Source organism: Poecilia reticulata, chromosome 21 (genome assembly GCF_904066995.2).
Source record: "Poecilia reticulata chromosome 21, P_reticulata-male-v2, whole genome shotgun sequence".
Lineage (NCBI taxonomy): Eukaryota > Metazoa > Chordata > Actinopteri > Cyprinodontiformes > Poeciliidae > Poecilia > Poecilia reticulata.
The window spans coordinates 21,612,557-21,623,051 of record NC_088850.1 but is presented as its reverse complement, the minus strand read 5'-3'; the positions used below and the strand labels follow the sequence as shown (position 1 = coordinate 21,623,051).

The window sequence follows — 10,495 nt, the reverse complement described above, 5'->3', positions numbered from 1 at the left end:
GCACCGTTGTACATTTTTATTCGCTGAATCTGTTACCATGGCAACATGTGCTACTAAAACAATATTATTAAATTAATTTAGTTGATTAAAGCCTGGACTGCAACAGAAATTATTCCCCTTTTTTAACCTGTTGCACACCAAATGAGTGTGTTGAAAATACTTCTGCTAAATTATCTATTTGTATCATTATTCTCAGTGTTTTCCGTCTCTACTAAGAATGGACGAGTACATTTTTTTAAAATAAAACATTTCCATATTCCATATTCCATCACTGGTCCAAGCACAAGAATGTAAGGGATCTTGTGCTAAACAAGATTAAAACGGGTTGGTGTGAGACCTCCTGATGACAGCGAAGATGGCCAGCGTTAGAACCACAGTTCCTGCCGCACCGCCGATGAGAGCACCCAGGATGCCTCTGTCTATTTTCACCTCCTCACACCTCGGGCCAGAGTAGAAGGTGGCCTGGGTTGTTGCACACCTGGGAAGAGAGACAAGATGTTTCCGTTTATATGTTAATGTTTTTTCCTCTTCTCGTTTTCCACCTTGAACTGCCGTCATTAAGGGTGTTTTCACACCTGATAGCCTGGTCATTTGTTATATTCTCAGTGGGTGTGGTTCAAGCGCTGCTGTCGAATGAACCAAATCTTTTGAAAAACTTGCTCACCTCTCGCCTCTGGTGTCGCTGTACCAATAACTACTTAAATGACTCAAAAATCCCTGAAGAGTACACAAACACAACTTTCTAAACAAAAACGGAGTGGTATCAGATTTTAGCGGTTGTCTTTTGTCATTGGTAAAACATCACCAGCCATTTCCCACGCTAGACTCAAGGGTTTGTTTTGGTTGTATTTACCCAGAATGCCTTGCTTTCTGGGTAAATACTAAGGGGGTTGGACAGAGACCGAGGTGGACCAGAGTTAACTTTTTTTGGTCCGCATCAGAGTTCAATTCAAACCTCCCCAAATGAATCAGACTTTGTAAACAAATGAACCAGAGTTTAATTAAACTGGACTAAACAGGACTAGTGTGAATGGAATGCAGCATAAATATGACTACACTGTGGACATTATATCAGTTTTGCATACCTGGTTGGTAAGAATAACAGACAAGTAGTTGTGGCAACAGAGACACAAAAATACCCTGAATTTGTTTAAAGTCAGCCTAGGCTCCTGCTACAAAATGATCATGTGGAAATAGATCAAGCTTATTTAGACATTCAGTTCTCAAAATCCACTGTCCTGTTTTTTTAGAGCCAATCCTGCTCTAACTCATCTAAATCAAATGAGAATTTCTAAGCATATTAAAGTGACATACAATTTTTTTAAAGGTTTTGTAGGCTCTAGTGGCCTTTATTTGAAAGTGGTCAGCCAGGAGAGTGGGTAAATGAGAGCAGGGGAAGACACACAGCAAATGTCACTAGGGCGGTACTCGAACCTGCGATGGCCATGTGGAGGACTAAGGTATCCATATGTGGGTTATGCCACCACAGCACCCATACAAATGTTTTAATATCATATGATGTCATAGATTTATTCATGTCAAATTTGAAAAAGTCATATAGGTACACACTGGTCCTGTGTTAGTCGATTGGTATCCAATCAAGAATTCTCTTTTTTCACTTTAATACTCACGAAGACAATTGTTTATATTGTATTGTATTGTATTGAGGCAAGAAATTTCCAGAAGTAAACAATAACATGCAACGTCTATGAAAATTCTCATGTAACAATTTCTTCCTTGTTACAGGATTTGCACTAAGACTGGATTTAGCCTATGGTGTATAAACAACGTCAACAATTCAGATTCTGATTAAAGTCAGATTTTACTTTTCATGCTTTTCGGTGGCCCTAATCCTCTTCTGTGGGTAACTGAGTGGGAACAAAATATGGCTGCATGAACATGGATGTCGTACCTATCCAACATGAAAGCACAAACCTGCACAAGGCTTTGCCTGCATCCTCCACACACACGCCTCCGTTCAGGCAAAAGTTAGGGTGGCAGGGGTCGGCGGCGCGCGGTTCCCTGTGCTTTGGCGCTTCCTGTTTCCTTTCCACCTCATGACCTTCCTTCTCGTCTGGGAGGTCTCTGCCTTGTACGGAGCACTCCACTGGTACTTCAGTCTTGATCAGGTGGGTCAAATCTGATGGAATGACATTCTGGTAAACATCTTAGACATGTCAGAAATATACACCTCAGAAAAAAAGTGCATTTTCCATCCTAACCATTGAAGTCAGCAGTTATGATGAGGTCATCATTCTTGAGGAAGCTCCTCCGCTGTAGTTGGTTGTGGGATATGAACGTGCTCCAGCCGTAATCCTGACCCCGGTAGCACCGGCAGCTCTCGTCCCAGACTGCACCAGACGTGGCGGTCGGCTTGTCCCAGCGGGTGTTATTGTCTAAGTGAAAAATTGTTAAGGAAAAAGAAATTCAGGTTAGACTTCTCAGAAAATCTTCATGCTTTATTAATGTTGGATGACAAATTCTTGAAGAAACAGAACAAAAGTGAAAGGTCAATAAGTGCGATTGCGATAACCAACTGCTAAAATTTAAGGGATATGGTTTTGAGAGTTGTGAAAGCACAGCTCATCAGATAAACAGACATGTTTGGAGAGTCATGAACCAGCAGTACATTGAACATTGCCAATCTCTACCTACCTGAGGTGAAGCTTCTTGTGGAAGACATCCTCAGTGTAACATCTGGGTCCTGATCCAACGCTACAATGGTGGCCTGCCTGTTTTCTGCTGGCCACTGCATCACTCCGTCATTTTCCCCACTGCAGAGATGCAACGTAGCGCCGATGTAATCCGGGTATTCGCTCTCTCTTCCATTCGGGTAGACACTGACCCCGAACGAATAGCCCTCCGCATTATAAACGCATTTGCTCCTTACAGGCGTGCCGACGGGAGTTGTGGCGAGAACGCCAGTGAAATTGCGGATTTGCCAGACAAGACTGGGACAGACGGTCTCAGTGAGAGTGATGTCATCGATTAAGATGGCGCCGGAGGAGCCAGCCGATCCTCTGATTCCTTGGAAGATGTAACGGAACTTTTTGGACATTTTAAGATTCACGTGAGCGATTTTCCAGGCATCATCGCCGTCGCCTAAGAAACAAACATAAACAAGTAGTTATTAATCCTTTGGTTACTTTTATTATTTATGTATTAATCCCAATACCTAGACCTTCCTAATTTAATGCAAGTTCATTTTTAAGTGAACACACCTGTGATGGTGTGGATCTTTCTGATGATGTTCACAGCTCCCGTCCCATCATCACTTCTGATCCAGATCACCAGATTGTCTCCGGCTGCTCCAGTCATCTTGTAGAAAAACTGGAGACACTGTTCACTTCTCTTTGGATAGAGGATGCGTGACTCCAACAGGGCACTGCTGCCCACTGCACCGGAAGAAGTGTCAAACTTCATAAAGTAGCCAGAATCTGAAAGAGATCACGCTTCAGTAAATGACCAATGTTTTTATATCACTTCAGTGTTTTTTTTTTTTTATTTTGGTTTAAGATTTTCTTTATGACTATGAAACCTCGGCAGTACCTCTACAACGTCCCTCCAGAGTATGATCCCCGTCGATTGGGCTGCTCAGCGTCTGGACCCAGTCTGTGCTGTCGTCCTCATTCTGGATCATTCCACAGATGTTTATGAGCTCAAAAGAGCACTGATCCAACAGAGTATGTGTCTCAGCTGAAACATGTTTGATATCAAACAAAATCTTAACAAAGATGAAAATTCTCAACATCCATATAAAAACTGAAGGTCACCACAGTTAACCGTAACCTTGGAGAACTGGTGCTTTCTTTTAAAAGACTTAGATCCTTTAAGATATTACCAAAAAAAAAAAACAACAACAACAAAGGCAAATCTGTAATGTGTGATAAAGTAATAAAGTAGAAATACCCACCACAGTCATACATGCGGTTGAGCCTGGTGATGTCTACTTCGCTGAAGTCCAGTCGTTGACCAATGACATCATTAAAGTACGGTATGGTGGTTGTAATTGTGGGGATGCTTTCATTCTTATTAAAGGACAGTGGTCTGTAGTGCATGATGGACTCATAATCGTACGGTGTGTTCAGATCTGTGATGAAGTCATCTTCATATTTGTTGAAATTGTGTCCCTTCCCTATAAGGACAAAGCTACATTATGACCGACATGAAAGTATGGTCAGGAGATAACTGTAGAAAATCTATCATAATACATAATACACATAATACACTATTTGTATATATGTAAGTGTAAGAGCCAAAAATGTCAGTTTGTAACATTGTTTATTATTGTATATGCTGTTTGCATATTTAGATATTTTGTTAATAAGATTACATTTCATTATGTTTTTTGTAGAAAAGCGCCACCTATTGGATGTAACTGGAATTGTGTGAAAGGTGCTGTGTCACTTTAGTTTTAAAAAAAAAAAGGAAGTTGAATATGGCGCATTCAACCAAGCTCTACACAGTTTTTGACCGTTACGTTACTTTTCACGTGGAATGCTGTGCAAGATTAAAGAATCATCTGTAACATCTATTCAAAGAAAATTAAAGTTCGTCAGACTTTACATGGATGCTGTAAGTACTTCTTTAAGTCACTGAAAGATGCACAAAGGCATATCGAGGGACAGAAACGCGTCAACTGAGAGCTAAGCTAATGAAGGTCAACGAAAGAAAACGAAAGCTTGTTAAACAATATAGTGGCTTACATTGAACGGAATAAGCAGCCACTACAGTAAGTAATATTTAATACATTTTTGAAAGCTATTAAAATATGGCACAAAATAAGTGCCTAATTTGTGACAATCACACGCACACAAAAACATTTTCGTTTTAGTTTTGCTACTCTGAAATATGCACCAATAGTATGGAAAAGTGTGTTGAAATCAACATTCCATCTTTAACTTCTTAAAAAAATAGCATTTGAGGTGATATATGCCAGCACAGATAAACTAGAGCTTTAAAATCAACCAAGAAATTCAAGTTTGCAGTTTGGAAACATTCAGGTTTTTCATTCAACTACAAATATGATGGACTAAGAAGCATGACCAGAACCAAAGTTTTACTTCAGCATTTTTCAACACTTATAAAGTACATAGCTGGAATAAATAACTGGGAACAGTATGGTCAAAACTAAATATTTGTGTACCAAAATAGATATTTATTTTCCACATTTAATTGTATTTAATTTACAAACTAAATATTTAGTAAGCAAACAAATTAGCTTGCTGATAAGCGGAAATGAAATATCAAAATAGAAGCTGGGGTTTTTTCGACTATAAACACCAATTGAAAGACTGAATTACTTCTGACGTCCCTCAAGTAGGGGTTTCTTTTAAAATATATAATCCATTCTTTTCTTCTCAACATGTCCAACATGTTAGCTAAAAACTGTTTTAACAGCTTACTCATGTATCTAGATGTCAAACCAGAATACTTCTGATTTATGTTTAATTTAGAGTTACTATCAAACGTACAAACAGCATAGAGTCATTTTCATATAAATTGTCCCTTACGACGGAATAAGCACAAATTCTTCAACTTTGATAGATGCCCATTTTGCTATATATTATTTTAAAGTTATATGAAAAGAATTGCCAAAGTCGAAAACATCTTACCTAACATAAAGTTAATCCAAGTCATGACAGCCGTTAGCACTTTATGGCATTAATCGTTTTTAAAAGGATCGAAAACGGCAGCCATCTTGAAAACTGACAGTCATCCTGAAATTCACGAGGCTAAAGGAAAATGTTAAAAATATTCTACGTAAGGGGTAAGCAAACTAATTTTTATGCTTGTTTCCACACGTCAAAGATTTTTACTGTAACACGCTGCCACAAAAGCAGCTTTACTGCAATAGTTCTCCCAGTCAGCTGTACTGAAATTCACCAACTGGTTTTCAAATGGCCAGTCCACGCTTGACTGAATGTGAAATTAAAACAACAGACACCCACCTTCTTCAATCTCATCCCACCAGATGTTGACGTAGTCATCTCGGTCTGAACGGGACTGCTCATGGTAGAAGCCCAGCGCGTGGAGAAGCTCGTGTTGCACTATAGCCTTGGTGTCACACCGGGCTCCAATGGACACGTTCTGGCCTGTCCCGTCGTCTCCAACGTAAGACCAGCAACTGCAGGGTTTACAGAGAAAGCAGTAAGTACACTTCTGTTTCTCTTTAGTTTTATTTAGCTATTGGGCAAATGAGCATCTTGGTATCTTTGTATTACTTAATGACTGGCCCATAAAAGTTAAGCAACAACCTAGCCAGCTACAAAGCTAGTCCCTCACCCAGAGAGCTTGACGAAGGAGATGTAGGTGGATTCTCCCTCATAGGGTTTAAAATCCACGCAGGATCTCAAGCGGTATTCCTCAAACGCTTGAAGAATTACACCCTTGGCGTTCAGATCTAAAGGAAAAAGGAATTTGTTTCCTTTTGTGTCTTATCAAATTATGACAATTTGTGCAACGTGTGCAAATGTGTACCTAAGGAATCAGTTAGGATGTAAGGTATGGGAAACTTCCATCTTCTTGTTTCATCAAGGATGGCGTTTCTTTTTGGCTACAGAACACCGTGCAAGAAAAATCAACATCTGACTTATCGACAAATGCTTTCTACACATCCTCTCCGCTCACTTACATTGATAGCAATGTCTCCCTCAAACAGATGTGTCAACCCTGAAACGTCGGCAATAAAATGACAGCTGTGTTAGTAGGTAGTGAAAGTTATTTAGACCTTATAAGTGCAGAGAAAATCAACACAGAATACCTCTGTTAATTTCAAGAATGTCATCTCCAAGTTCACCGGCATCTGCTTCATCATCTACAGGATAAAGCCAGTGTTACACCCCCCCAAAAAGTATCCAACAAATTGTCTGATTAATGTGGACGAGTAGACACCAACCGGTTATTGTCGGAGCAGCCTGCACCTAGCACACAACGAGAAGGTCTTCTCAATCCAAAATGCTCAGTCAAAACTTTACTTTCAACTTTGTATAGAAAAGTGAGATTCATTAACACGACTTACCTTTAAAATGACAAAAACACCGATCAGAACAGCAATTTTCTTCAATCTGGCTTCAGGCCCCATGTTGAACAGAAGCATGATTCTCTGACTGTTCCGCGTAAACATGTCAGTCAAGAAAGCAGCCGAGGAGGAACTTTGATCAGGGTTGTTATTTTTAATGAGTAACTTTTTTTGTGTCGCTTTTAAAGCTGACATGGCATGTGGAGGCGATAACAGCCATAAACTGTAAACTATGAGCCGAAGATGTGCAGACAGTGACAGTCACAGCGAGATGGAGCAATACGAAGATTTTTGTCAACTACAAAGCTGCTAGGGGTTTTGCTTTGAGCCGAATCCTATTTTTGTCTAATAAAACTTTGAACTAAAGCAGCAAGTTCTTGTCTGTACTTACATATTGTAATAAAAAAAACGTTAGGCCCCCCAAAAGAATGCCATGATTTAGATGTTATCTGTTACAAATGCAGACAGATGATGAGTGAGTAAATGTCTTTCATGTTTAGGAGTCCGCACTGCTAGGATGGGATTCAAGAGGGTGAATAGGTTGATTCAGAATATGACACAAAAAACCAAACAAGTAGGTTTTGTGGTTGGTGGGTTTGCTAAAACCCTATTCAAGTAACAATTTATTGTTCATTTGGGATATTTCTGTTCATTACAGACATGAAAGTTTATGTTGTTACTGTCATTCTGTGTGTCAAGATAACACTTATTTGGTAATCAAGTTGAGAATATGTAGACGGCACATTCTTATGTTAGGCCTTGAATAATAATAATAATAATAATAATAATAATAATAATAATAATAATAATAATGAAGCCCTAGGCGAAAATTCAACCTGTAAGACTCTTCCGGCTTCACATATCACCACGCCTTCACCCCAACCAATCAGGACGCACCACCTTTCTACCTCGATCCAATCACCTGGCAAGAGCTCCTTCAAAAGGCGAGGCAACCACAGATCCACCCGCTTCAGTTGTGCTTCAACCCACCTCCTCCCCGTTTCCACCACCAGCCTCCCAGACGCCTCCAGGTCCTCTCAAGACTCCTCTCTCCAAGCTCCGCTCCACCACCAGTGACTGGGCCCGGGGGAAGACCTACCTGAGCTTCGTTCGAGCCGATCATTCAAGCTCGCTGCGATTCTCAGCACGCACGTCTTCCGCCGGTGTCCGAGCGCCAAATTCTCGGTCCAATAAAATTGTCTAACTGCTGTTTCTCTCTCTCTGTGAGTCTCTACAGATTGGATTATTATTATTATTATTATTATTATTATTATTATTATTATTATTATTATTATTATATAAGATAATAATAATATAATATGTAAAAATATAATATAATAATCAATATATAGTAAAATTATATATATATATAACATAATAATAATATATAATAATAATAATAATAATAAATATATATAACAATAATGTTAATAATCGTTTTTCTTGGGTGAGATTTTGTAAAATTGTTAACAATTCTCTTGCCTATAGAAGAAACATGTAATTACCATGAATCTTCTGGGAATTAAAAAATAACAATTACTGGGATTGGTAGATGTCTAAGAGCTTTGCGGATATCTACCACCTAATTTAGCTGACTTTAGCTTGTGAAATCAGCTTAAAATGAAGATGTACACCTCAGTCGGGTGAACACATCCGTTACTGTACAGGCCTTTCCACATTCATATCACATCTAAAACACACTTTTCCAGAACCCCTTGCAATGTATGACTGTTGTCCTGGGTTTTTTTTTTTTTTTTTTTACATGCTACTTATTTAAGTGTTGTCCTTTTATGACTGTATGAGTTTGTAATTTTACTTGATTCCTGTAGAGTTTGTAGAAAAGTGCTATGAGGGAGATTATCCAATAGATTATTTCAAAAAAAAATTTTTTTTCCTTCTGTTGCAGAATTCCTGTCTGGTATGGCAGCACGACGGTCCCGCTCAGAGGATCACCCGGGGAGAGAGGTGGCGACGTGCCCTCGGGAAGAGCCCGTGCGACATCCAGAGCCCTCGAGCCCGGTGCCGCCCACCTGCACACCTCCCCAAACCACCAGAGCTGAGCCCCGCGCCCAAAACTCTGTACCTGCACGAGCCAGTGAGCTTCCACATCCAGTTGGGGGCCTCGCCGGGCGTCTCAGAGACATGCAGGTGTTACCTCCACCCCGTCGCCCAGAGGGACACGGGTTTGAAGGGACTTCAGGAGAAGGTGGCGGGTCTCAGTTCGGAGGAGGAAGGTGTGACAAGCGCCATGAGGTAGGAGCAGCTGACAATCCCGAGGTATTTGGAGCTCTCATTCGCAGGGTAGGAGTGATGCCGTGCACTTTTCAAAACCTCAACCTTGGGGAATTTTCACGAGAGAGAATGGCAGGCCATCGATTCCACGTCGGACATCTGGCGCTTATCGGTGTGGTGTCTTCTCTCAGGATGGATAAAGACCAAGACATAGCCGCAAGTCAGCAAATTATTGCTGAGACCCTGGCACCGAACATTCCCATGCAGTTATGCCTTGGAACGGATGAGGCCCGAAAAGAGTTGGATCGCATTCTAGGGAATGTAAAACGACTCTGATTGCGGGTGGTTCATAGATGCTATTAACCGTATGCAGGAGGTGAATGGAGTGGTTGGGGACATCTATAACCAAAACACTGGGGCCTGGTGCAATGACTCCACACTTAAGCAGAAACTGGCCTTCCTGCTCAGCATCATCATGAGTCCGGAGTGCCGAGAGCAGGATCGATGCCTTTATGGTGTGTTCATTTTGCTGATCTCTTTCGCCACACGTGGGAACCTAAGCCGCCAAAAGGCCAACCGCATCATGAACGAGCTCCGACCCCTTATGCCTGTTCTGACACAAATGTTCCGTCATGAAGATGTAGCACTAACCTATCAGAACTTCGGCCATTACCTCAACGATGAAAATACCCATGTAGTGATGGCGCGGTGGCTCAGCCAGGTTCCGCAAGGAGTCATCCGTCTTCGGGTCCTATTGGCCCAGGCTGCCGGATCCAGACTGACAGCCTGGTGGCCCGAGCAATTCATGAGTATCCAAACTTCCCTTGGCCGATCATCGCCAGGCTATATCCAGCAGAGTGGGACAACATGTGCCGGGCACTGGACGCTGTTGATGGCCGCATTTATTATGGTTTCAGAAATGACTTGGGCCCCGTCAAAGCGACTCTGTTCAAACCGATCACTTGGGTTGCTCACGCTTTGCTCGTAGCCCTAGGAGACAAAGCACTGAACAACTACAAAGGGATTCTCCCAGACCCCCGCAACAAAGATATGGTGGCTCGCATTATCGAAGAGTACACCAAGTCTCTTGGGGCTCATGATGAGCATCTGTTCGACACGTTCACTGTTGAAGAGATGAAGTATTACGTGGAAGTTCAGCAGGCCATTCTCCGGTATCCAAGCATCGCCACTGAGCTGGTGAGGATGGACAGCCACCGAGGTGCCAGAGTGGGGGAAGAGGAT

At 41.4% G+C, this 10,495-nt stretch overlaps 1 protein-coding gene across 1 annotated transcript; it reads right to left on the bottom strand.

Moving 5' to 3' along the window:
* Nucleotide 1: 1 nt before the first annotated feature.
* Nucleotides 2–7,519, bottom strand: mep1a.2 (meprin A, alpha (PABA peptide hydrolase), tandem duplicate 2). The gene is made up of 14 exons (XM_008398128.3): nt 7,022–7,519; nt 6,899–6,923; nt 6,764–6,817; nt 6,635–6,672; nt 6,481–6,556; nt 6,286–6,403; nt 5,952–6,127; nt 3,914–4,135; nt 3,550–3,696; nt 3,222–3,437; nt 2,656–3,102; nt 2,223–2,396; nt 1,936–2,140; nt 2–478 (listed from the first exon to the last, which is right to left on the bottom strand). The coding sequence occupies exons 1-14, from the start codon at nt 7,214–7,216 to the stop codon at nt 316–318; spliced, it is 2,256 nt and encodes a 751-aa protein (XP_008396350.3). The 5' UTR covers nt 7,217–7,519; the 3' UTR covers nt 2–315.
* Between the last annotated feature and the right edge of the window lie 2,976 nt (nt 7,520–10,495).